At 42.6% G+C, this 25872-nt stretch overlaps 1 protein-coding gene across 12 annotated transcripts in view; it reads left to right on the top strand.

Moving 5' to 3' along the window:
* The window catches only part of LPP (LIM domain containing preferred translocation partner in lipoma), a 326612-nt gene extending 304321 nt beyond the window's left edge, over positions 1–22291 (top strand). For all 12 annotated transcript variants that reach the window (XM_021536843.2, XM_021536840.2, XM_021536845.2 and 9 more), the window contains 3 exons: positions 17177–17355; positions 20362–20482; positions 22055–22291. In XM_021536843.2, the coding sequence (XP_021392518.1) occupies positions 17177–17355; positions 20362–20482; positions 22055–22183 (429 nt within the window). In that variant the 3' untranslated portion in view covers positions 22184–22291. The remainder of the gene's footprint in view (positions 1–17176; positions 17356–20361; positions 20483–22054) is intronic.
* The last annotated feature ends 3581 nt before the right edge of the window (positions 22292–25872 follow it).

Raw genomic sequence — 25872 nt, 5'->3', positions numbered from 1 at the left:
ATGATTGTGTGAGTGCCTGGTGATGATAAAAGGAGACATCTCAGGGACTTTATTGAAAACCTACATGTTTTCCCTTCCTGCCACCTGCACCAGCCCCCCAAGGGCTTTGAGAGCTGAGTCTGCAAGCTCATTTGCCCCCTTACATGCTGCTTGGGCAATTGGGAAGGTCTGGCAAAGCTCTCCAGGAGATCCTCCCTATGTAAGGAACATTGCCACCTTTGCCAGGGTGCCACCATGTGAACACAAGCACATCTCTTGATGAAAGCACAGAGTCCACCTTGCTTTCTGGGAGCTGTGTTTCTTGAAAGGCTACAAGGGGTAAAAACTTACTTTTTGGGCTACTGCTGTAACTCAGCTGACCTGGCTCTGAGGCACTTGTGTAAGCAGGCAGCATTTTCACATCTGTGCTGTTTGCTTTAACATGTCAAATAGCTGATATTTTTGCAAGGTTTTCCTAGCTCCTTCCTCCCTCCTCTTTTCTACTGTCTCTATAAAATAATACTGCTATAATCCAGTTTGACTCAGCAGGATCCCTTTCATGCTGGCTAATCCCCATATATAGGCATCAGTTCAGGGAGGTGCACCAGAACGCTGCAATATTTTCCCTAACATTTTGTTTAACCAGGGTGACATTATTCAGACAAATTAATTCCTCCAAGACGTAAACTTGTTCTGACTGAGTGCTGCAGCAGCCTCCCTGAGAGCAACAAACCATGATCTGACATCTTAACAGCTCTCCACACAGTCAGGGGGAGTCTTACATAAAAGATCTTCAGCTGTGCATATCTGCAAGGTGCAGCTGCCCCTTTCTGCAGTAGATTCCTTCTTCAGCAGGTTTTGGTGGCAAAAACATCTTTTTTTAGGAAGTGAATGGGATCTAAAGCACAAGTAATTTTGGAAAATATCCTGGCATATAAAATCATACAGTAGAGACGTTTTTACCTTCTGAAAACTTTGCCAAAGATTTTAAAAATGGGGTTCTACTGTGGTCACTCCCCTTCCATTCTGAATTGAGTTCATCTTGCATGTCTGAGCTAACATGTTGCTAGATGTGATTTAGAAAGCTCAGGGGCGTGTGTGGGTGATGTTATCAGCTGTGTGTGCCAAATGGCAACACCTGTTGGAAAGGAAGAGGAAGCTGTAAAGAGTCCTTCACAAGTCTGCCAAGAGAAGGAATTCTTGGTCTGCCTCATAGAGAGGAAGTCCTGATGTGAAAAATGACCCTGTGGTACCCACATAGGGTATGGATGGGCAGGTGAGCTACTCTGTGCCCCTCTGTGACACCAGCTATTTGGGGTGGCATGGCCAGGCTACTGGAGCTGTGTTCAGCACTGGGTTTCCTGTCCACACTCCTCCAGGATGTTTTCCTGGCACTTTGGTTACCTCTTGTAGTCTAATGTCAGGGTTCTGGGAGCCAACTGGGAAATGCCTCTTTCCTCCTCTTGCTTGGCATTCCTTCCCCTTGGTGCTTCCTTAGCTCCTAGATCCAGAATCCAGAAGTGAGCCTGTCTTGCTGGCCTCAAATATGCCAAAACAGTTGAGGGTACCCTAAAGAAGAAAGTAGGAAAGATAAAATCTGATTAACTTAAAATAGCAGAGCCTGGGCTATTTGAACACAGTTCTGGGTCCGTATCTCACAACCCTGGCTTCTCATCTGAATTCTTCATTGCCTTATGTCTACTTTTTGTTCTGCTTGAGTTGCTTCACTGTGCCTTAGTTATACATTCCTGAGAAATAGGTTGATGTTAATTGTTTGTTCATTGAGACTTGCATGGAGTGACTTCAGAGGGCTTAGCTGACTGGATGGCCACGGTCTTGGAGCGCTGGGAGCTTCTAGCTGGATTTCTCTTCTACACCTTCCCATCTCCTAGGGTAGCAACAACAGCTAAGGGAGAACATGTTCATTTCTCTACAGCAGTGTATTATTGACAGAGGGCATCATTAGGGACTCCTGGCACTCCATGTCAGGTAGTTAATGCAATATCATCAACATTAATTCAAACTGTGTTAAGATTACAGCAAGTAACTGTAACATCCAATAGACACTGAATAATTTAAAAGCTTTATAAAGTTGAAGCTTATAGAAGTGGATTTACAGATGCACAAAACTACCTCAGATTAGTTTCAGAGGTTCCCCCTTGCTCAGTATCAGCTGTTGCAGATGCTTCCCACTTGTTTCCCAAGGGAGCTTTCACATCTTTTTCTCGTGGTTCTATTCGTGAAAGATCTAACATTAAGACTGCACTTTCTTTTACACAGCAGTTTTGTCTTTTGGGGAATAGTCAGTCTTCAAGCTCTCTCTATGCTTTTAGCCCTAGGGTCATCTCTGCATGGTGATTCTGAGCCCTTTACTTGCTGCAGACATAGACATGACCAGTAGCTTTGAAGATGTCATTTAAACATTTCATATAATCTATAGAATAACAGCCAGAGTGAGCTTTTTGCTTTCCAGGGGCTTGGTGGAGTAATTAGCAATTTATACTGTAGTAAGGTAAGGTAGTTTTTTCTCCTGTTGAAGCAATTCTTAAGTCTTTCTGGAAAACATTTTTTCACTGCTGTTTTTATTTAATAATAAATGTGTGGAGTACCTTACACAGATTATACAAACCCTGAAATGTAATTAAATCATACAGCTTATTAATGGCTTCTGCTTAAGCCTCCCTGTGATGTTAACCTGTCCCCCATCTGTCCCCCAAACACATCTTTGGGACCAATACAACTGTCCCTTCAAGAGAAATCATATAAATGAGCGTGGCTGAAACAGATTTCTAGTGTGGTACTGCAGAGCTGTTATGTCTGATAGTACTTGATGCTTACCTGTAGTGTGTTATTAATAACAAAGAAAATAAAGCCTGCTGATAAAATTAGTGGATGAATAAGATGCCAGAGCAAGGGAATGGAGAGGCATGGACTGATGAGCATCCCAGACTTGTTTGAGCTGGAATAGTTTAACACACCCAACTATGAGGCCATCTATTTGTTCAGGAACAAAACCATCTTCTGGCACACCAGCTTTATCTGCAGGTAGAGGTTCATCCAGCTGAGTACATCCTTAGGAAGGATCAGAGCTTTCTGTACAGCCATTTAAGGGAGCCTTAGCAAGTGGTAGGTCTGTGTTTCTCAATGTGTTCAGGCTATGCCTGGGCACTGCGATGGAAGTCTTGATTTAGTCAAACCTGTACATAGCTAAAAATCCAAGTGGATCATAAGTTGCCAGGAATTTTGCAGAGAAACAATGCTGGTATAGCACCAAGAACCTCATAAACTGTGAATTTGGGGTAGAAGGAGTGGTGTCTTGTTTGGTTTTCTTTTTGTCACGTTCCCAAAAGAGAGCAGAGAGCCCAAGCACGGTGGGAAGCATGCACATAGTGTTACTGACAAGATCCTTGTGTTCTGTACATGGCACTAGCTAACACATTCCTCCTGTTAGACCATTGCCACAGCAGGTCCAGATGTCAGTAACTCCAGCTGATACCACTGAAGAACAATGATTTATGGCCACTGGAGATTTGTCTGCCTTTGTTCAAGGAGCACATGAAAAGGACTTGGAGACTGTGCTTGGGGTGGTCAGCTATCTAGGTCAGAAGAGGTAAAAGCTGCTATTTTCAAAAACTGGCCTTCTTTCCAGCTATCTTGTGGTTTGTCTTCTCTGTCAGAGAATATGGGCTGCTTTGTTTTTTTGCAGGATGCTGAACAGACCCCAACTCAAGCTGTTGGCTTGAAGTGACTTTAAGAAAAGGTGGTTTGAATTAACCGTCCTAAAATATAGAACACCCTGTCCCTGAGGACACTTTGCAGTGTGTGACTGTTAAGCATTTAGTCATTAAAAGGAGGGCTATACCCAAAGTGAATTAATTGTTACTTTAGGCCCTAAAAAGATCAACTCTACACCCAGCTGTAGTCACAGGAATGCCCGGCAAACAGTGGAGTTTAAAGTGCATGGAAGCAGGACAACTAAATGGCAATAACAAGCTTTTGGTATCCAGTTAGTATTTTCTTACCAGCAGATCTGAAAGTGCTTTCCAAAACCTGGTAAGAATAAGGATATGTGGGGTTAGATGAACCCTGGAGTGAAGGCTTTATTTTCAGTCACGCATTCCAGGTCTCGGCTCAAATATTTTTGTGTTGGGTTCTTTCAAAAAAGTGCAGAAAGAACCTGAAGCCAGAAATACTGTACAAAACACACAGGATAATTAGCAACCTCCTGGAAGTATGTGAAACTTTAATAAAACTTAAACTCTAGTTCCTTTCCACAGGTGGAGTCCAGCAGTAATGTAGGCAATGTGCACAATTAAGCTATTTTTATGCCTCTTCATCTAAAAATGTAAGTGTTAAAACATATGTAGGTAAAGCAAATGGAAAGCTTAGACTTGCCTGTGTGCCATGCTCATTTGAACTTGCTGCATTAGCCTGGATTGCTGCTGAGCAGTGTGTGCCCCAGCAAAGATTTTGCAAAGGGAAATGTCTTCACCTACAAACCTGGCTTCTTAAAAAGCCCTATGACTTTGCAGCTCCAGAAGATACTGACTTTCCTTGCCAACCACAAAGGGGAATAAATGACTGGAAGTGCTCAAGTAATTATACAAAGTGCCTGGATCAACTTTTCCATGGGGATCCTGTAGCTACTGGTCTGATGGCTTAATAATGTGCTTCTGAAATGGCTGCTTTCCTCTGCTGTTTCTCTCTGGGGCCAGATTTCCAGCAAGGCTCCTTAGCTGCCCTTGCAGAACTGGCAGGACAGTGCTCACTGGACTCATGCTGCCTGTGAAGGAGCCAACTGTAACTTTTCCATAGGAAAACTTACAGGTAGGGCAGAGCTGGACTATGCTGCTCCAGCAGCAGTTTGAGAAAGAGAATGACTCAGGAAGCCCTAGATAACTTCTTTGTTCCCCACTCTTCACTGCCACTCCAGTCCCTCTGTCCTTGTCCCACATATCTTTGGAAGCTGGTGTGGCAGTGCATGTGGGGAGTGCCCACTTTGCACGCCAGTGCAGCAATAAAATGGCATCCTTCCATTAGGAGACCATCAGCACTTGTCCTTACAGCCTGCTTTAGCTGGATCACTCAGAAGCATGAGCCACCAGCTAATACCAGGCTGTCTTGTCTCTTTTCACCTGGATCTGGTCTATAGTTACAGCCTGATGAAGTGGCCCTTTGTTCTTTTGTTCCTCATAGGTCCATTAAATCACAAACTGTGTGTGGAAAGATGTGGTCCAGTTTTACTTTGCATGAGCTGCTTGGCAAAACACGAGGGTGAGACTGCTTTGGGTGTTCAAATGTTCTTGCTGGGGAAATGGCAACTTCTGGTCCTCAGAAAGGAAAGTTGGAAGTTGTATTAGAACAGAAATGAGCAATTCAGCAGTTACGTTGGGAAACAGCCATTGATGCAGGTGATCTCAGACCTTTTAAAGTACTGTGAGAAGCATGGAGCATGGTCGTTTCCACTGTTATGGAAAGAAAATCCCCATAATGGAATGGAACAGTTACAGATCAGAATGATCCTGCAATAATGTTGTTTTTTCCTCCATTTTCCATAACCACTGTCATTTCAGCCTAAGAGTCCATACACTGGGAGGATGCTATTGACTTGAGAATGGGCATGTTATATAACATCTATTTTACATTTAGTGTGTTTATATAAATGCATATCTCTTATGTAACTATGTCACTAGGAAAACAGTGAGGTTGGACAAGTTGGTTTCTCCTGCCATTGCTGCTCTGCTTTTCTTGTTGATTCTTAAGCTCTGTCCCAAGACCTTGCAGGTTGTACTGCTGGTGTGTGTGCCCAAGTGAATCTCTTCTTTTCTCCAGCTCCATTCACTTTGGGTTTTGCTGGGTTTTTTTCTCAACTGTTGTTTCTTTTTTTAAACGTAATATTTGGCAGAAAACCTTTGGTGTTGGTTGCACAAATACAGGGGTGATCTGGTTAGTAAATACTATGGACTGACAGTTGACTAGCACAGCGTTCAGTTGCTGTGCTTTTCAACTTGAAATAACATCCAGGGCAGCTTCCTCAAGTGATGTAAAAGACCTGGTAAAGAAATGCCAACTGTCAGCTTGATTTTTGGTCTGCTCTGCTCTGACATAAACCTTTCTGACAGCTCAGACCAGTGTCCTTCATATTCCAAATTAATCCAAAATTTCTCATGGTAATGAAAGGGAAAGAAATTACTTTAAAGTGCATATTTCTTGCTCTGAGCATCCTTGACTAACCCTGCAGACACCAGAGAATTACCACCTACTCAGACATGCCTGTCTGCTCTTGATGCAACTCTTGAGCTTATTTGCATTACAATGGTTTTGCCATACAAGGTCTCTGGATCCAAGTCTCCATGTTGTCTGTACAAAACAGGAAATTTTTTATTTTTCATGAAGCCTTAATTTTTCTAGATTGAGGACAAAGGAACGGCGCCAAGAGGTTGAATCAGCTCAGTAGACAATTGTGTTGCAAAGACTCTTCTGCCCAACTTCCCATAGCAGTATCTTGAGCAGTAGAGTAGCCCAAAGCTTCTGGTTTACTTTCACTTACTCAAGGAAGGATCTGATCTATTGTGTGGGTATTTCTTTATAAGGTTAGAAGGAATAATGTGCCATCCTTTCTCTACCAACTGTACAGCAAGCTGACTTCTAGCAGAAGCACCCTCAGTGGTGGGCAGGAGGTGCAGAGGGACTGATGTAAATAATCTTCTCTGTCTCTTGTCTCTGTGGATGAGATTATCTCACAGTGGAGGAAGGAAGGTGATGGATGAGTCCCCAGGGTGGAACATCAGTCTTCCAGGTTTCACTTTTCTCACATCTCACTTGACCTCTTTGGGAAGTTCTCTTTTCTGTGCCATGCCTTATCTGGGTTCTTCTTACATAGCCATCTAAATTTTCTGGTTTTGTGTCCCTACCTTCTTTGTCACTTTTTTTCTCAGCAGGTGGTTCAAACTTACTTCTCAGACAAGGAACTGAATCAAACATCCAGGTCAACTGAATAAAAAGAATAGGGATGTCATTGCATCTAAAAATAATTACAGTACCTGGTAGGTGACATATTTGACCCTGGACTTAGTCAGCAGTCTGGTTTTATTTCCAATTAGAGTCTGACTCTAGACACAAGAAGGGGTGTCACTCCAGGAAATAATTCAATTCAAACCTCTGAAGAAATCCCATTTCCCCAAAAAATGAAATTTCTAATCTTGGTGTAGAGGGCAGAGAGTATAGTACAATTCTTACCTCACACTGGCCCACTAAATTTTGGGTTCTGTTATTCTTGACAGTGGCCAGTGCTGATTGTTTGTGGGTTTCCAGTGTTCTTTCAGAGTCTTTAAGAATAGACACTTAACTCAGGAGGCTTTCTTCAAGAAATAAGAAACTCCCTTTTCTTCTGCCTTTGGAAAGACCTCAGAGCACCCACAAAGCTTTCAGCCCTCATATTTCAGTCACAGATTAGTCTCCCACTCCCAAAGGCTCCAAGACATTCTCATGTCAAGGACATAAATGTATTTGGCAACTCTTTTGGAAACATATCACGGATTTGGGCAAATCATATTCTCACTGTCAGTTCAGGTAGCAGCAGCATCCAAGTGCTGTGAGAGTTTTGGGGGAGTTTTTTTTTCAAGCTTTATACTGGATTACGTTATCTATTAAAAGCAGCTATTTTTATGCTGAACTGCTGCAATGACCTGTATTTCACAACTTGCACGTATACACTGAAAAAAACATTATCTTGCACTCAAAAGGTGTTTCCGTGAAAGCTCCATGAAATTCTGTGCAAAATCTCATTACCTTCTTGCTTGGGTTTTCATTTTGTTTCAGTTTGGGGAGGTGTTTATTTCTTGGTGGCACCAGGTGCCAACTTTGGTGTTTACAATAGAGATGTGACTTCTGTCAGAGCATCACACACTTAACAATAGCTGACTAAAGCCACTCCATAGATAATATGAAGAACAGAGGAGGAAAATAATGAAATTATTCTCTTAGTCACTGGTGAATCAAGGACAGAAGACAAACACCCTTAGTTTGCATGCTCTGCCCCTGCCACTAGAAAAAAAAATCTCTTGTGACTTGTATGAGATGTTCTGAAGAAGCTTTGTATTCTCTTAGTTTGACCAATTAAGGTAGAATGAGGTGCTGTTAAACTGATATCCATCTGGAATATTTAATTTATTTAGTAGCCATTAGAAGTGACATAGAGATGCCCTTATCTGTGGCTTGAAATAAACAGAGGAAAATAGATTGTGTGCTTTTCCTTGTGGCTTGGAGAAATTAGAGGGTTTTATTCTCAAGGAGTGAAGGGGAAGGATTCTTTTTTCTTTACAATCCTTACAAACTCTAGAAGAACCCAGACTCTTGAGCAGTAGCCCTGTCCCTTTTTTTTTTTTTTTTTTTTTTTTTTTTTTTTTTTTTTTTTTTTTGTTTCTCCAGGAAATCTCTCTTGGAGAGCACAGGAAGCAGAAAAAGCCAGCTTTAAACAGGTTGTAGTTAAAAGGCTTGTAGTGTTCAATCTGTTACCAAAGCAAGCCCAGCTTTGCTGGATGCTAATTTACTGATGAGAGTTTCCTACTAAAATTTGGTTTCCATTTTAATCAATGAAGTTCCATTTTCTTTATGGTTTTTATGTCAAATTCTTGCATTGCTCAAACAGTCCTTCAGGAAAGGCATGGCAGGCAAGAACTCATTTCAAATGTAAAAATACTGAGAAAGAGGAGAGTGAGGGGAACTATAAATAACCACTGAGATGTCAGAGTCTCAGTCATTTTTTCCTCTGCAAGTCACTTTAGCAGTTAAGGTCAAGATAACATTTCCATGTCAATGGTCAGTTACATCAAAATTCTAAAATAGGAAAATTGAATGGAATTTTTGATTTTTTTTTTTCTTGTATTGTGCCCAGATTTGACCAATTTATAGTCTCTTTGGTCCGTCAGCTCCGAGTTCCAATGTTATTTTGGTTAAGCTTCTTGCCAGAGCGGCAAGCTTGGATTGGAACATTTGGTTTATTAAAGGCTATGAAATTAAATTCCTCACCAAAAGAAAAGGAGAAAAGCCCACTTCTTGCTGATAGTCACTTCTCTGTTTCCTTTGATGTGGTTTAGTTTGACTTGAATTTTAGTCTAACAATTTGCTACACAATTCTGTTTTGTTTTCACAAAGTTCTAATCAGCTTAAACTGCAAGCATTTTGAAATGCCTCTCTAACAGCTTCCTTGGTATTGCTAATTAAGCTTGAAATCTGTGTGTTGTCCACAATTGTATCTAAACAAGGAGGAGAGTGTATCTGCTCGATGTTTGCCACATCTCCCAGCTGCATGTAATTCTGCTGTCTGTGCAGAAAGTAATCACAACAGGACAGAACCTTTATTTAGGCAAAACTCCCAGGGCGGCATGCAAGGTCAGGCACATCATGCTTTGAGGAACTTGGTGGTGAGAGCACATAAGGCAGGCAGAGCTACATCAACAGCACAAAGGCTGGGAGTGCTTGGGAATAAGGAACAGCTTTGCTTTATCCCCCACAGCACTTTGTTCAACAGATCCCTGAGTTATGTATGGTCTGTAGGTGCTCTCACCTGATGTGTGGGTGTTTATAATAGATAAAAGCACAGGCTATCGAAACCTGCCATGAATTCCCCCTGTCCCTCAGGAGCAAAGCTAATAGAATATCATAGGTTTATCATACTAAGGTTCACTTCAGTGGAAAAAGAGTTCTAACAAATCCTCAAACACATCTTTCTGCATTGAGCAAAGCCATGGGCTGGTTTTGCCCTAGGTAGGGACCCCCGTATGTGAAGCAATGCTGATCTGCTGAGGTATGGCTGCTGTTCTGACACAGCCCAGGGATTTCTGCAGTAGCTCTGTGGCAGTTCGCCTCAGCTGCAGGAGCCTTGAACAAACTGTTTACCTCTGACATTCTGAGAAGGATTTTGAGGGATTTCCTTCAAGTTAGAAATCTTCAAAAATCAGCTTCTTGCGCCAGGCATTGTATTATGCAACATCTTGGAGTGAAGATCTGGTCGTGCACTTAGGATCTCCTTGGACTGAAGGAATCAGAGATGGAAACTGTCTTATCAGATCATTCCTCCCTGCCAAGGCAGGCTCATCTCCTGTTCTCTGCTGGTGCTGCTGTGCTTTCCAGATGTTTTTCTCTCCAGTGCTCCAAAAGCCTGTCCCAGCTTCCTGGTTGGATGTTTTCTGGGCCAGTTGCAGTCCCAGTGTGGAGTGACCATGACTGATTTCATGTGGTTCATACCTGGTGTGTGGTGTGATGGCAATGCTAACAGCAAGAGTGATCTCTGCTCACCAACATGCACATGTCAAATTATTGAAGGGACTGGAGCTGATTACTAAGATATTTAACAATGTTCTTTTACATAGCGATTACTAAGGGTGCTTTCAATTATTTGGCTTACTGTAGTATTCCATGCAACTACCATTATTGTTGCTGAAAAAATTTCCTATGCATAGACTTTTTTTATTATCTGTGCTATTTTAAAGTTAACTGTAAGTTAGAAGCATTTCCCCACTATTAAACTACTTTATTTTTGCAAATGGCTGTAGCCACAATGGAGTATTCAATATAACAGCTCAGGTGCTGTTCTCTGGTGGTGCACCACACAAAGTTGATCTTTGAGATGTGCGCAAGTCATTGCAGATAAAAGGAATTTATTATTTTCTGTTAATAATATCTTGTTTCTATCAAGTAACCATTTAGGCACACAGATTACTTCACGAGTATTTATCAAATCTAACAATATCCAGTTTCTCACTGGGCTACAGCCATTTTATTTACAGGCCAACTGAGGCACAGAACATGGGAATGCTTTGCCTATGGCAGCTACTTGGTTTAAAAGCCAGAAGTCCAGTAATTTTATCTTCCAGCCTGCCAGTTCAGAGGACAATTCACTCATTTCTTACCATCATAGGCTCTGCTGTTTTAAAGAGACAAAGATCTCTGTTGTCAGAGCAAGGAATGTACCGAAGATGAGTAGCTTTGAGTGCCAGAAATTAGTTAAGTAATTTCCAACACAGGGCTTCTTGTGGATTTTTAGCTGGAAGGAGTCAATGTGGCTGTGGTCAGACATTGAGCATAATGCAGAGCAGATTGTTTAACCCTGAGATTGCTTCATCACTCTCAGCTTGGTGGTGCTAGAAGGAGGTGCAGGTCTTATCTAAACTGGCACTGAGCATCAGAGTAGTCACCCAGTCCCTGCCTCTGCTGCTCTAAACATTAATTATGTTCAGCATTAAAAATATAATTCTTTCTGCAGGTAGTATGGCCATCTTGTCTGCCTGCCAGGCCCAGCAGCCTTCTCCAAGTTTCCTCTCCAGCCTTTGGTGGGCTCAGACAATGGCAAAGCCATCCCTCAGCCTACACTTGATAAGAAAAATGGAGCTGCTTCCTCCTCTCACTGTAGAGCATATTTTGACATCTGCTTATCATTTGAGAAGCAGTTCTCAAGCGCTGTTCCATTTTCATCATGGCTTTTCTGCTATTGCACATTTGTGGACACAGTTGCATGCCATTGTTATCTTTGCTACTGGCATAAGCATAAGCTACTAGCATAAGCATAATACATCTGGCCTTTCTCTAATAGCTATAGGGCAAGGGGAAGGGACTCCTCCATCCTGTATGCTGAGAGGACTTTCTGCCAGATTCACCTCCAGCTGCTCTGAGTCCAAACTACAAAGCTGAATTCAGTTTTCCTGACAAGAGAAGCAAATTCCAGCAGAAGAGAAGCATGCCAGCCGTGGTATTGCTACTGTGCTGGGAAAGCCACTGAAAACTGAGATGAATGGAAGAATGATTTGAAAGGCACTGAATACAATAACCTCCAGGGCCTGAGCCTGCACTGTGCAAGGGGAACCTGTAAGCACAGCTCAGCCCCATTCCCAGCATGCTGGTAACATTGCAGGGTTACCCATGTCATTCATTCTTGTATCTTCCTTGCCATCTCCCAGCAAACCAAGCTATACCATCTAAAGAGCAGCCTCACTGCTCACCACTGTGTCTGAATTAGGCTGTCAAGGTCAGTCACATCTTTTGCCCCAATACACTGAAGCAGCTATGGCAGCATGGTCTGAAGGTCAGACACCAGCCAAGGTGCTTCTGCAGTGCTCTCCCTTTTGGAAGTGCCCTCAGAGCAGCAAGAAGGGAGTGCCAGCCTCTGCTAATAATGAGTCCAGCTGGTCAGGTGAAGTGAGAAGGATTAACGTGTGCCCAAGTTGTCTCCTCAGACATGCAGGAAGGAATTTCATGCTGGCTATTAGTGACTTAAATGTTATGTTTGCCAAGATTTAACCCATCTGTGGAGATAGCAGTTGGGGAGCCTAGGTTTTCCTTTTCTAGAAATAATGCCAAACAAGTGTTTGAAAGTGTTGAAATTACATCTTGACACTTAACCCCTCCACCACTGTCTGCTTTATATTTAATTTATAATACAACTATATATTTTCAGACCCAAACCCTAAATGAAACCATTTGTAATTATTTTGAAGTGCAGTTTTTCAATTGACCTGATCTAATTTGAGGTTTATAAATTCACCAGGCTTCTTGAGATTAAAGTGTTCTGTCTTCGCTTAAGTATGGAAACATTTTAAAGCCTCAAAAAATATCCCACAAAGGGGAAAATGTCTGCTGCTCTGCTCTCCTCACTGTCTGAGGAAATGAAGGACGGAGTCACAAGATTTAAAGCAAGTCACTTACCACACTTTACTAAGTTACAGTCCAACTATAGTATTTGACCATGTGCCTGTTTTTAGCACAGCAGTCACATTTCATTCGTGCAGCTTAAAACCATCTTCCCTGCTCAGTCACTTCAAAAAATGTGTTTCTTCTGCAGTGCTTACAGAAAGTGAATTTGTGTCCCTGTGCATGAGTTGCCAATGTAATTTATTCCAGCAACTTCCCTCCCTTCTCCCAGCAAAATAAGCAATACCATGCTCATGTCCCTGTGCGTGAGCTCTCCTCAGTCTGCTGCTCAGAGTGCAGGAGACATTATTTATGTTCATTAGAGCTTGGGATGAATTGCCAATGCAGAAGAAGCAATGACTAATCTGTGGCTTTTCTTCTGCACTCATTGCTGGGTCATTGGGGGAGAGTCCTTGTGCTGGCCTGATATTGTGAGTTACTGCTGTGCCCCAGGTTTGGTTAGGAGGGGTTATAATCTGCAGTATTAGGGCAGTGGGATGAGCTGCAGCCCATGGGCTGTCACTGCACCTCTTGTCCCCAAAGCCTCTGCCACCTTGCCATCTGGGATGTGAAGTTTTCAGGAGGAGACTGAAACACTCCTCAGCTCCAGCCTTCTGTGGCTCTTGATACATAGAAGTCTTTCCCAGCAGTCAGTGTTTTTACTTTGTGTCCCATATTTAAACCTAAAATCTGCAGAGCAACTCCCTTTGGCTTTCTGTGGTTTCTGAAGGGACAAATATTGCTCTAGGGAGGTCAACTCCAATCACTACTTGCTAGAGCCTTGCTTCCAAGCAGCTTGTTCCCACTTTGCACTGAGTGTACTATACGTGTTTAAGTCTCTTAATTTTAACTTGCAAGATGATTCTGGTGTCCTGGTCATTATAGTTGTTTGTGTTTTAGTGTATCTTTGCTTGGGGTTATTTTTCTTTTTGGTATTTAGGGTACATTATTTTACCCTTGTGAGATTCTGTTCTTTGCTGTGGATGTTCTGCCCTCAAGAGACATGGACCCAGAGTCAGCCTTAAACATTGTGCCAGCCTTCCATTTGGAAATGGATGGCTCCTTCCCTGTGCTTTTCAAACCCAAAAAAATTAGTTGGATTTGGAGACACAAGGGCACTCCCTGCCTCTTGGCCAAAAATATGGGAAAAGAATGGTAAACTTTACCCTCAGCCCACACTAGATTTGTGGTCTGTATTCTTATGACATGAATGTGACCACAACCCCTAGGTCTGATATTTCCTAGCTGTTTGTCATATTTCTTCTTTGTGCCTTGCCTTAAATCTCAGTGTAGCTCATCAGATGCATTCAGCTCTACCTGTTGATAATAGAGCAGGCTTGCAACAACAGCTGGAGAGAAAAGAAAAAAAATAGACCTGTTAGGCATTTTTTTTCTCCTGTTTGGCTTTTGGAGGTCTGAAAGCTCCAGGAGGTGCTAGGAGAGTTAGACTAATTGTGAAAGAGGGCAAAATCAAGAAGCCAAACTTACAATCCTACAAGGATGGTGTTCCCATAATGTGCAGAAATACATTTGTGCAGGTTGTTAGCTGCTGGGGCAGCACTTAGGCATGTGGGATAACCTGATTAGAGAATCAAAGAAAACCCTGGTAACTTCACAGGCCAAATCCTGTCTTACAGCAACCTGATGTCAAATGGGTGTGAATCAAGGAAGCTTTCCCTTGGGCATCATCTGGTAGCACTTTGAAGGGGAGGGTATGAGCCAGCCAGGGTTCTAGCAAGGAGAGAGGCTTAAGCAAATACACTCCCAGACAGGGAGTGAACTGGAGTCTGAAACTAATGACTTTGTTTTTCCTTACTGGTACAGACTTGGAAGGATGAAAAGAATAAATTTCTCAGGTCTGATTTTCAGGTTGTATAGAAAGCTTAATCAGGAGTTGGTTAATTTATAATGCTTGTCTTACTGAGCTGTGAGAATGTCAAACTGTGACTGAGCTGAGATTTGGGAGCAGAAGACGAGTGTTTTCAGAAGGTATGATCCAGCAGAGTGATTCCCTGCTGTCCTGGTCAGTGCAAGGTTTGCATCAAAATCAGCATTAACACGGGATGTCAGACAGAATGGTTGTACTGATCCTTTGTGGGCTTAAACTGTGTGTGCCCGAAATGCGTCAGCAGGAGCTACATCAGACCCGTGGTGACAGCAGTGCCAGGCCACGCTGTTTGGTGGTGGGCCCCTCTGCAGCGTGGATTACTGGTGCCTGCTCTGGTCACAGTCCTGGGTGGGCTGCAGTAGCAGTCCAGGGGAAATGCTGAACAGATCAGTCCCCAGTGGAAATAAGCCACAGAATTCCTGGTCATGTTGTGGGGGATCAGTATTTATCAGAATTCAAAAATCAGTCAGGAAGGTTTATGGGAGAAGCATCCACTTGAGGCGAAGTATGGGGAAGCCAAGCTCTGACTCAGGAAGTGCCTAAACCAGTAATCAGTGGAGACTGGAAGCAAATCCCAAGGAATTTTTGTTTTGCTTACCCTGTTCTCATACTTTGGCCTCTGTTGCTGGCAGCTGTTGGAAATGAGGCAAGCAGTGACTTGGTGAGGCAAATGCTCCATACTTGTGTGTGTTCAGAAGGTTTCATGGCAAATGCTTCACGAATGGCACAATCTTCCATCAGTATCCGCAGGTATCCTGCCTTCCCTTTCTGGCAGAAAAACGCAGAGAACCACATGGATGCAGACTGAGATGATGTGATCTGCTTATGCAAAGCAAAATGGTAAATCTGCCAGGTTATTTCTCCATGGAGAAAATTATTGACCTTGCTTTTTCTGGCATACCAGCCACCGTTATAATGATGATGATGGTGACAGCAACCAGACAGAAAGGCCAGCAGTCATTCTTTCCTGCCCATTATTACAAGGTATAAAGCAAAATCCAGCCTGTACTCAATGCTAGTCTGGCTATGCTCTCCTTACAAATACATGAGGCAGTTCTCAGACGGGTTGAAATTTGGGACTTTTCATATCGACCTTTCCAAAGACAATCCTTCTGATCCTCTGATAGGAACTTGTGTATTTCTATGTTTGTACCTTACCAGTGACATGCAGCCCAGAGATAATGTCTGAGAGCAAATATGAGAGTGTAGAACCTTCTGAGTTCCTGGGTGATTCATGTCCTTACAATACATTTTGGTTGCACATGTAAGGAGTGGATCTTGCCCCGGAGAAACTGGCTCAAAGAAGCAATAACAATGCAGTCAGTCAAAGCACCACTTTCTCTCAGAATTTTGTTGCATGAGGAAGCAGAACTTTAGCTTTCCTGTGTTTGTCAACAAGATCTGCCTTTCAGCAGCTTTCTATATTTCTGACCTGTTAGATTCTTTCCTTTATTTTCCCACCCTCTTATTTCTGTCTATCTAAATAATAATCAATAGTGTAATGATAGATTTTTCTACCTCACCCAAGATGCAAACATTGCTTGATAACATTATTTGATAACTTTAGGTCCATCAAGCAAGAATAGTAGGTGAAGTTTGCTTTTCACAAGTCCAGTGAATTTACCCAAATCAGATTTATTGTTTGCATCTTTGTGGTTTGCACCATCCATTCATGGCATGTGTCTTTTAAAGTGCTTACTTTGAAATGGTGAGTTATCCAGTTGGTGTAAGAAGGGCTGGTGTGGCTCACAGACAACCATCTGAAACGAAATTATCGTGGTGTTTCTATAATTAACTGCAAGGGTAAGTGAGGGTTGAAATGAGATGAATCATTCAATGGACTCCACTTGAAAAGTGGGAATTTTTTTGGCTCCAGCACTTTAGGAGCAGGCTAGTATTGAAAACCTGTGCAGCAAGGATCATGGCCTCAGAGCTGGCATTTCACAGTCATTATCTCAAACATCGTGGGCCAGAGATAAATGAAGCATTTAAGTCATCCTAAGCTCCTGTCCTTGCAGATGCTTTCCTTGGAGCCACTGCTTTGTTCTCTGCCCAGACTTAGCAGGATTCTCTGTGATGAGAGAGGAAGATCAAGATCTTCGTACAAGGCAGAGAAAGATACTTTTATGGGATCTGAATTGGCAAAGTAATTAGGGGGTGTCTGTGTAGCCCCAGGAGTTTGCATTTCAGTTTAGCGCTGCCCTCTGTGGTACTTGTCTCTAATGAACTCTGCTGCAAAAGCTCGCTCTGACTGGGCAGTGCAGAGGCAAAAGCCCAGGAGTGTTGGCTGCACAACTCCTTCATGTGCTCCTGGCTACAGAAGCTGCTGTGTCTCAGATAACCCACCTGATGAGCCATCTCTGATCACTTGTCAGAGCTGCTGAGAGAAGGCTCTGGTTTGTGTTCTCACACTGTTCTAAAGGCTTGACCCAGGCCCTGTGCTCCTTGTGCTGTTATCGTACTCCTTGATAACTGTTGACTGTACTGCACTTTATCTAGAAGAAATGAAAAGAAGGTACCTAAAGCTTCCAAGCAGACCAGCAGCAGCCTCCAATCCAGCTGACCTTTGTCAGTGTCCTGCTGAGATGGTGCTCATATCTGTTGTGTATGTTTTCTTTGCAGAATACACTGGAGAAGTGCAGTGTCTGTGAAGAGCCCATCATGGAAAAGATCCTCCGAGCCACTGGGAAAGCCTACCATCCCCACTGCTTCACCTGCGTGATGTGCCATCGCAGCCTGGATGGGATCCCCTTCACTGTGGATGCTGGTGGCAACATCCACTGCATTGAGGATTTCCATAAGTAAGCCTAAGCTGCTGTCAGTGCTTTGCTTGTTGTTTTTGTCTTTTGCCCCTAAACTGAGCTTTCAGGAAGCTCTGAACCTTATGCCGCTTCCTCCCAAGGCTCTTAAATAGTAGGGAGAGCTTTGCTCCAAGCAGGCATGCAATGGCATACAAGGTTAATTGGTTAGGGGATGATTCTGTTTGATCTCTGTTTTGCTTAGAGCTGAATTGAGGGATAACCTCTGTGTCCCTCTGTTTCAAGTGCTCTGCCTTCCTCTTTCTCTTCATTGACTTTACCTGCACTTTCACATCACCACCCCCCTGCCTCTTCCACTGAGCAATTAAGAGAGGTCCTGTCCTCCTGCACTCTGCAGGTGTTTGCTTACCTGCTAGAGGGATCTCAGTGGCCACAGGCTGTTCACGGCTCCTTTTGTTTCTAGTGGCTAATTAGCTTTTTAAAGCTACTAAAAATACAGCCCTGGTAATAATTTATAATGAAACTGCTATTTAAAGTAAGTTGAAAGGTATAGCTGCAAGTAATTTCTGTCACTGACACACTACCACCCCCATCATCACAACTAATCTAGGGAAGACAGGTAGATATAATCAGAGCACAAATGTTTGCCCTGTATGGAAAAGACAGATACATTACACCCCTCAATTAAAAGATGAAATCAATACTGACAAATGTGAGTTTATATCTCAACCATTTACCTCTTAATTTCTAAGCAGGTAGACTTAATTAGAGCCTCATGACATCAGTGTGTGGGTCTGAAAGCTCAAAGAAGCTGACTGATTTGACAGAAAGGGAAGCAGCCACAATTAACTGGCATGTTAGAATCCAACAGCAGGATGTTCCCTGTAGCTCAGCTAGGCTGGGTTAATTGGCAGCTGCTGTGCTGCTTTGCCTTTCTGTGCCACCAGTTGTGTGTAAGGTAAAATATGATCCTGAGCACAGGCCCAACAGGAGTTTTATGCACCACTCAGTCACCTGAAGGTTTTCCCTCACACCCCCTCAACAATTTGGAGAGTGCCCCTTCCCAGAGCCGCTTTCAGGAGAGCTGTCCCACACTGAAGCTTTTTGGCAGTGACTGCCTATGGACCTCGGGGCTCTGAGAGTGGCAAGTGGGAGGCTGTCAATGCAAGGAAGGACATAAAAATTGTTGAGTGAAGGATTGAGGGGAAGGTGGTGGGAATAGCACAGGACCCAGTGTGACACTCAGAATGTCTTTGGCCAGCCACACATTTTGCAGTACTTTGACCAGCCCAGTTTTAATTGATTAGGGATGACATGTCCTCCTGATCTGGAGGTTGAGTGTTCTACATCTACATCTTCTAGATAACAAAACTGTAGCTGATGCTCACACTGTTACTCAGCTACCCCCTGAGCTCAGGCCCCACAGTAAGAGATCTCCATCCCCTGAAATCTGCAGGAATTATGTCAAGATCCTGAGAGATAATATTTGTCTCATAATGAATTACTCACATTAGCCTGAATAAAGAAATGTTGAAGTATTTTTTAAGTACCACGTTTGAGCTAAATGGCACAAGGAAGGGCCTGCATGAAGCAGCACGTAATTAATTGCCATCATAGCTCTGGTCATATCATGATCCATTTAAGTTATTTTTCAGAGCACTCGTTATAGCCACTGTTTAATTCATTCTTTCATTAGATCACAGCTACACAGGCATCTTTCATCTGGTGCCAGTGAAATTAATATTTTTCTTTATTCCTAGTACAGATAGATTTTTTTTTTCTTTTCTAAGATAGTTAATTCTGAGGTGGTTCCTGTGACAGGCTGGGTGGCAGAGTCAATCCTTACTAGGCATTTTAGAAGAGAAGGGCCTTTGATCTCCTTGTGTTCTGATGTTTGCCATAAGCTTTGCCCCCTGTCACTCCACAGCTCCTGACCCTGGCTCTTATTACATGGCAGCAGATTCTGTGGGTGTAAGTTCCTTCTTGCAGGCAGAATTTACAGCCAGGAAACTGGTACCAGTAGATTTTGAACTAAAATAGAGAATGATTCACCACAGGCCAAATGTTCCCAAGCCTAGGAGCAGAGGTGGCCACTTCTTGTGGGACCTGAGGGGAGCAAAACTAGAGGGAATACAGAACAAGGGTGAATTGTCCAGAAGGGCATACGGTAAGCAATAGGAGGGAAGAAGAAAGGACTGTGCTTCTCTTGGTCCCTGAGATGACCCTGATGCAGGTCAGCCTCTTCATCCAGTGAGATATTGTCACTATAAAATTGGAAGTCAGGCCGACTGGAAGAGAGAACATTGGGGTCTCTGCACCTAGACCTTTTGCCTTGTAAGTCTGGACAACACCCTGTTGGGTAACTGAGCTGCGTTTACCTAGGAGATGAAGCACTTCAAAATGCAGTCAGGGCATTAGAATTGCCCTGATGCTTCCTGTCTGAGAGTGAGCACAGCCAGAAATGTGCTTCTATGTGCATAAGTGGGTAAGGTGGCTTGAAAGTTTAAACTAGATGACATAAACCTCAACAAAATAGTGTTGGTGCAAGGCAATTCTTTTTACCATTTCTTTTCAGACTTTTAAACTATTTGTTCTAATCTCCAAATTTTAATAGTTTGATTTTTGTTTTCAAGAGATGGTCTTGAAGCAGATCCTGGTCGTCTTCCTAACCTTGGGATTTGCATAGATTTTCTTAGAAGCTGAGGCTTGTGGCAGTGCTTAGGTGCCACTGTCGAGGGTCATTCAAAAGGCACTTTAGTTGTTAATTAGGGCAGGCAAAATGCTTTGCTGCCTGACAGAAGTTCTGTAAGTCCTTTCCTAATAAACGTTCTTTAATATTCTACATGCCTGAAATTGCCTTGTAAGACTAAAGTGCTACTGCCTGTTTTTTTCCAAGGAAGGAGCTGTGCAGAGCTCCAGCCTGTGCTGTGTGTGCACATACATGTGTGTGTGTTGGCACAAACTCACACATTCTGGCTGGCTGGTGTAGTTAACAAAAACTTTTGCTCCAAGTTTGAGGATGACTGTGCCTGTCTCTTGCTCCCTCAGGAAATTTGCCCCCAGGTGTTCTGTGTGTAAGGAGCCCATCATGCCAGCCCCGGGACAAGAGGAGACCGTGCGCATTGTTGCCCTGGATCGTGACTTCCATGTGCAGTGCTACCGGTGCGAGGTTGGTATTCCAGGCACGGCAGGGACAGAAAGCAAGGGTCGGCTTAACTTCATCACCACCTCATTTTGCCCACATGGCAGGCAAACCCTATTGTAACACTGGCTCTACAGTCAAATTACTTCGTTGACTTCAGCAAGGAAGGAATTTTTCCTCATTTATATCCATGCAAATGAGAGGGAAATCTGGTTCCTTGTTTATAACAGGTTCATTAGAAGAGCAAAAGAATGTGACTCAGGCAATTAAGGCTTAATACTGGAGAACTTCATCAATTATTGCCTGGACACAAACGTAGCTCATCTTTATGTTCTTAAAATGAAAGCTAATGTATGTTAGGATTTGAGCAAGATTGTAGAGGAAACTCAGCATATGGGTTGAAGAATTTTAATAGACATATAAACATGATCATTCTTGTTTTGTGCAATGCTTTTTGTGCTACTTTTTCTGTTCAGTTTCATTACACACTTCATGTAATTTTGATGGTAAGAGTCTGAAGACAGAGAATAAAAATCACCTTAAAGCAATTAGCATGTGGGAACAGCTGTGTTAGGGAACCTTCAAGAATTCTTCGGTGCTAGTGTTACTTGTTGGATAATACATCAGCCAGATGGCAGGGTAAAAAAATGAGACCAAATATATTTCATATTGCAGTTGCAGGTTTTAATAACCTTAATTGGAAAGAAGGATGGACTAAGGTTTAAAGGTCTAGGCTGAAACTTGAGGCATCTGGTTCAATTCTCAATCTGACCTTGGCTTTCAGGGTACGTATCAGCCCATTACTTAGGCACATTATTTTTTAAGATGCTGGAGCATTCTTACACTAAATTTTGTAGAGCCTAATTCATCATACAGCATGTCCCCATGCTGGCTGCTGAGATACCCAGGCTTTCATACACATGGATCCATCAGCAGTCCTGGGCCAAGCAATTGCTTGATCATGAAGTGTGGGATAATTCCCAATTTTCCTATCAGCTATACTCAGCCTTAAAGCTTATAGATTGAGGTCTCTGGAGCAAGTCTGGGGGCCTTGTAGTGGGGTTTCTATGCTCCTGTCTGACATCCTTCTTTTTGCCACAACCTTTTTGGCCAATTGTCATACAAACACAGGTGACAGTTCTGGTAAGGGACTTCGCTTAGCTGCCACCCCCAGAATGGAGGCTGTAACTTCATGGCATTAACTCTTCCAAAGGAGATTGCCTATAGTCAGATATTGGTACTAAACTTTTTCCCAGTGATGCTTTTTTTTTATCCTTTTTTTGAATTAATAAATATGTGCTTCAGTTTGATGTTTCTCCAATGCTAAAGACCTCTGCTTCCTCAGAAATGTGAAGGGAATAATCTCCTTTTATTTTCAATTGGATTAAATTCAGCAGAGAGCTTGGGAACCCATCTTCTCTGCAACATTGTCTCTTATCAGAAAATGGCTTAATCGTAAAAGACATCACGTACCTCAGCTTCATGCTTTACACTGACTCAGGCTGGATTCTGTTACAAGGTGGAGAGTGAGGAGAGAGTTTCTTTGACTAATAGATTCTTTCTTATTTACTTTGCTCTTCCTGTTCACTTATTTCCTAGGACTGTGGTGGCCTCCTGTCTGAAGGGGACAATCAGGGCTGTTACCCTCTGGACGGGCACATCCTTTGCAAGACATGCAACTCTGCTCGGATCCAGGCTCTGACTGCCAAGGCCAGCACTGATCTCTGAGTACCAGCTGTGACCCTCCCCAGGATGCCCACTGGGGGATATTGCACAAGCTTTGCATGATTGCTTTCCAGCCTAGGGTCTGAATCTCTGTTATTGAAAAAAAGAAAAAAAAAAAAAAAAGAAAAAAAAAAAAAGTAAAACTGGAAGGCCTTGGAACAAGAGGGCAGTTTGAGAGGCCATGTTCAGACTGCCCATGACAAGCACCTAATTTAGACACAACTGTCCAGGAGGGCAGTGAGTGAGTCAGAGCACCTGCTTTGTCTGTAGCTGATGGAGTTAAGGGTGACAGCACCTAAGTTATCTGCCTGTATAAGGAGGTCTGAACATGGTCCTTACCATTCTGTGTTTGATTACTGTTTCTTAAGAAATACATGAAGGTAGAGGGTGAAGTATGGCTGAAGTAGTTATTGCTCCCAAGTTATTTTGAGAACCTGAGCAGCTCTCATTGAAGTCATGGGGCTTCAATGTCTGCTGATGACTTTAATAGGATCTGTGTCACCAGCAGAAGTAGCTCCACTGTCCTCGAAGGTGTGAGAGCAGACCCAGCATTAACACAAACAGTTCAACTGCAACTGTACTGCGCCTGAGTGTAGGTGTGATTTTGTATCCTTGGGACATAAATTGCTCATTTCTTAGGCCCTTGCTTGTCTCCATTCCCTCCCAGTTCAATAGTGTTTTTCTTTTACTCATGAAAGTCTACTTAGCTATTGCATAAATTTATTCAGTAGTGATGCTTCCAATTCACAATGTATGAGCAATCACAGAAAGATGTGAGCTTGCACACACTGTACACTACACACACACTACACACTACACACACACACAACTTGCTTTTGATTTACCAGAGACATAAGCCAGTCATGTCCCTTGAGAAGATATCTAAGGGATGTGGGTCTAGAAACACATTTCTGAAATTCCAGTGGTTAAAAAAAGATAAAAATGACTATATAGAACTGCAGTGCAAAGCGATGCTCAGAAAAATCTTACGCCACTCTCTTCTACAGCCCATTCTAGTGGGACCACTGGCAGTGTTGGTCTCTGGGTAGACATTCAAGCAATAAAGTCTTTTTCCATCTCCTGTTATTGCAGTGGGAGGATTTTCCTTCAACAGTAACAGGGATTGAATCAGGCTTTGGGATGATACACATTTCTCTGATGTTAACACATGTGATCTGAATTTTTAAATTTAAAAAATAAGGTCTTGGTTTCAACAACAGCAAAAGAGATCATCATAAATACATGTTCAGTTTTCATCCTAAGAAAGCTAAAGAGGGTATTAAGCCCTTCACTATGCCATTCCAGAAAGCAGGCTTTTTTTTTTCCTCTTCCATTTTCATCCCAGCCACTTTTAACTTGCCTCTGTGAAACGCATGGCAGTAAAGTGCTGGGCCAGAAGCAGCATTTTCATCTTCAGTCCAGAATTAATATATATCCCAAGGTAAATAAAACCTGGGCACAGATAATCCTTTTTTTTCACATGATCATGGGTTTAGGGTTTCTTTGGGTTTTTTTTAGTTTGGGTAATTAAAAACAAATCAAAAAATTAGAAATCCATGGCATTCTGAGCAGCTATAATAGTCTTGTTCATGAAACCCATAATAACTAAGGTGCAAATTACATAGTGAGGGAGTAATTTTCATATCACTGAATTGACATTAATATCTTATTTGCAGATGTAATCAAGGAAAATACCTTTCTTTGCGCTTAAATTAAGAAGGAGAACTGAAATAGTTGCAAGCTGATTGACCATATAAGTGACAAAATGTAACTTTTCAAGAGTAAGTTATAAGATTTTTTCATGCATCCCACTGAAGAGCAATAAAAATGTGGTACTTTTTTCTTTGTATCAAGCTTCTGTTATAGAGAATAATTATATCCACTAATGCTGAAAAGAAAAGTTAGATGAACTGAACTTATAGGAAATGAAGGAAAAATTGTGATGTGATACTGCAGCTCCTGCATATGGTGCATTTCTTTTTAGTTTAGCACTAACCTTTTTGGAAGAGCACTGTGATATTCAGTAGCTTCAGCTCTCTGTGGTAAATTCAAATACAGAAATACCAGTCTGAAACTTCCATTCCTTGCATGGTTTATATATTGGCAAACTTCACCAGTGTCAGGGAAGTTTCCCAAAATTCACAGCTTGAAATGAATCCTTCTTTGTAGAAGGGTGGCATCATTGAGCAGAAGACTTCCTTCACCACCACAGCGACTGTGCTGAAGCAGTTTGACTTTTTATACTGGATTTCTTCCCTGGCCTGTAAGAATGTTACTGCCTCAGACATAAACAGATTTTTTGGCACCCTGGCTCCCACCAGATTCCACCTGGGCTCCCGCTCTTTGAACTGTGGCATGTAAGGTCCTTCTGAGCTCGCTTCTTGACATACAGTGTGCACCACCACCAGTCCAAAAAGCCTTGCAAATACTGAGCAAATCTGGTTTGAGCTAACACTACAAAAACAGGGGAGGTCAGTGCTAGAATACAAGCACAGGTGATAATGTGATGCATTTGGGTGCAGAAGGAGCCATTCATCAGGCAGAAAACATAGCTCTGATCTTCCTTATTCTTGGGAGTGATAAGTCAAGTCTCAGGATGAGACTCTGCAGAGGTAATTGATGGGAACAAGCTGCTGTGCCTTCCAGCAGAATGTGGCCTAGACTAAGGACTCAAGTTCAGAGCCTTTGGGCTTTTTATGGCCCTGCCATGGGCTGGACTGGAGCAGTCCTTGTCCTCTGCCCTCTGCATGAGAGAGCTTCTTTGCAGTTTCCCAGAGACATTATGGGGATTAAACTAGTCACAGACTAGCACAAACTACTGAATTCTGGAGCTTTATTTTCTCTTTCCAGAAAAGTTTGCTGGTATGTAGACCTGGGATTCCAGCCCATTTCAATGCATGCGGCCAGCCAGGAGATCCAGCTCTGAATCCTCTCTGTTATGAGAGTGCTGTGGTGAGTTGGGCTGGCATGCAGGGAGGTGAGAGCCAAACTTTTCAAGCATTAAATATTTCATGGATGAAATATGATTGACAAAGATTGAAGTGTTGATGTTTGAGGTGCTGTGGCTGGTTTCTAGACCTGACACATCTGTGCAAAGGTACTATGATGGGAGTTTTTTCACCCCTAGACACTAAAGCCATCTGCCCATTGGAAGGAGGGAGCATCCAAAACCCTCTTCTTTATTCTGTGTGGTTTTGTTTTCCAAAATTGCTATAAATATATTTAAAAGATACAGTATCACAGAGGCTCTCATCACCCACATGTATATGGAAATCTCCCTGCTGATGCTTCAGGATTTAATAAGAAATGCTGGTGGGATTTATCTCAATTGCACTGCAATTAAGAACTATTGGGATATGGCTTCATCACAATATTTATCACATACTTATAATATATCATGTTTATCTGTTCCAAAGAAGGAGTTGTTTTGCCAAAGAGACATTGCTTTTCTCAAGTTGGACCTTCTTAACCATGACAAAAATTCACATCATCTGTGGCTGTGATAATGTCCAAACTGTTCCTTTCAGAAAGAATTGGAAGATCACCCAAACATTTCTGTTCAAGTCTGCAGTTTCTGCTTATGCTGCTTTGTCTAGCATTTGTTGGCAAGTCGGGCCTGATCCCATGATTTGTGTGGCCAGACAGGGCCCAGGATCAGGTTCTAATTTAGCAAAATATTTAAGTCCCTGAGG

Source organism: Lonchura striata, chromosome 10 (genome assembly GCF_046129695.1).
Source record: "Lonchura striata isolate bLonStr1 chromosome 10, bLonStr1.mat, whole genome shotgun sequence".
In the NCBI taxonomy this organism is placed as follows: domain Eukaryota; kingdom Metazoa; phylum Chordata; class Aves; order Passeriformes; family Estrildidae; genus Lonchura; species Lonchura striata.
Note: the sequence above shows the minus strand (reverse complement) of the source record. Positions and strands in the feature narration are given on the sequence as shown.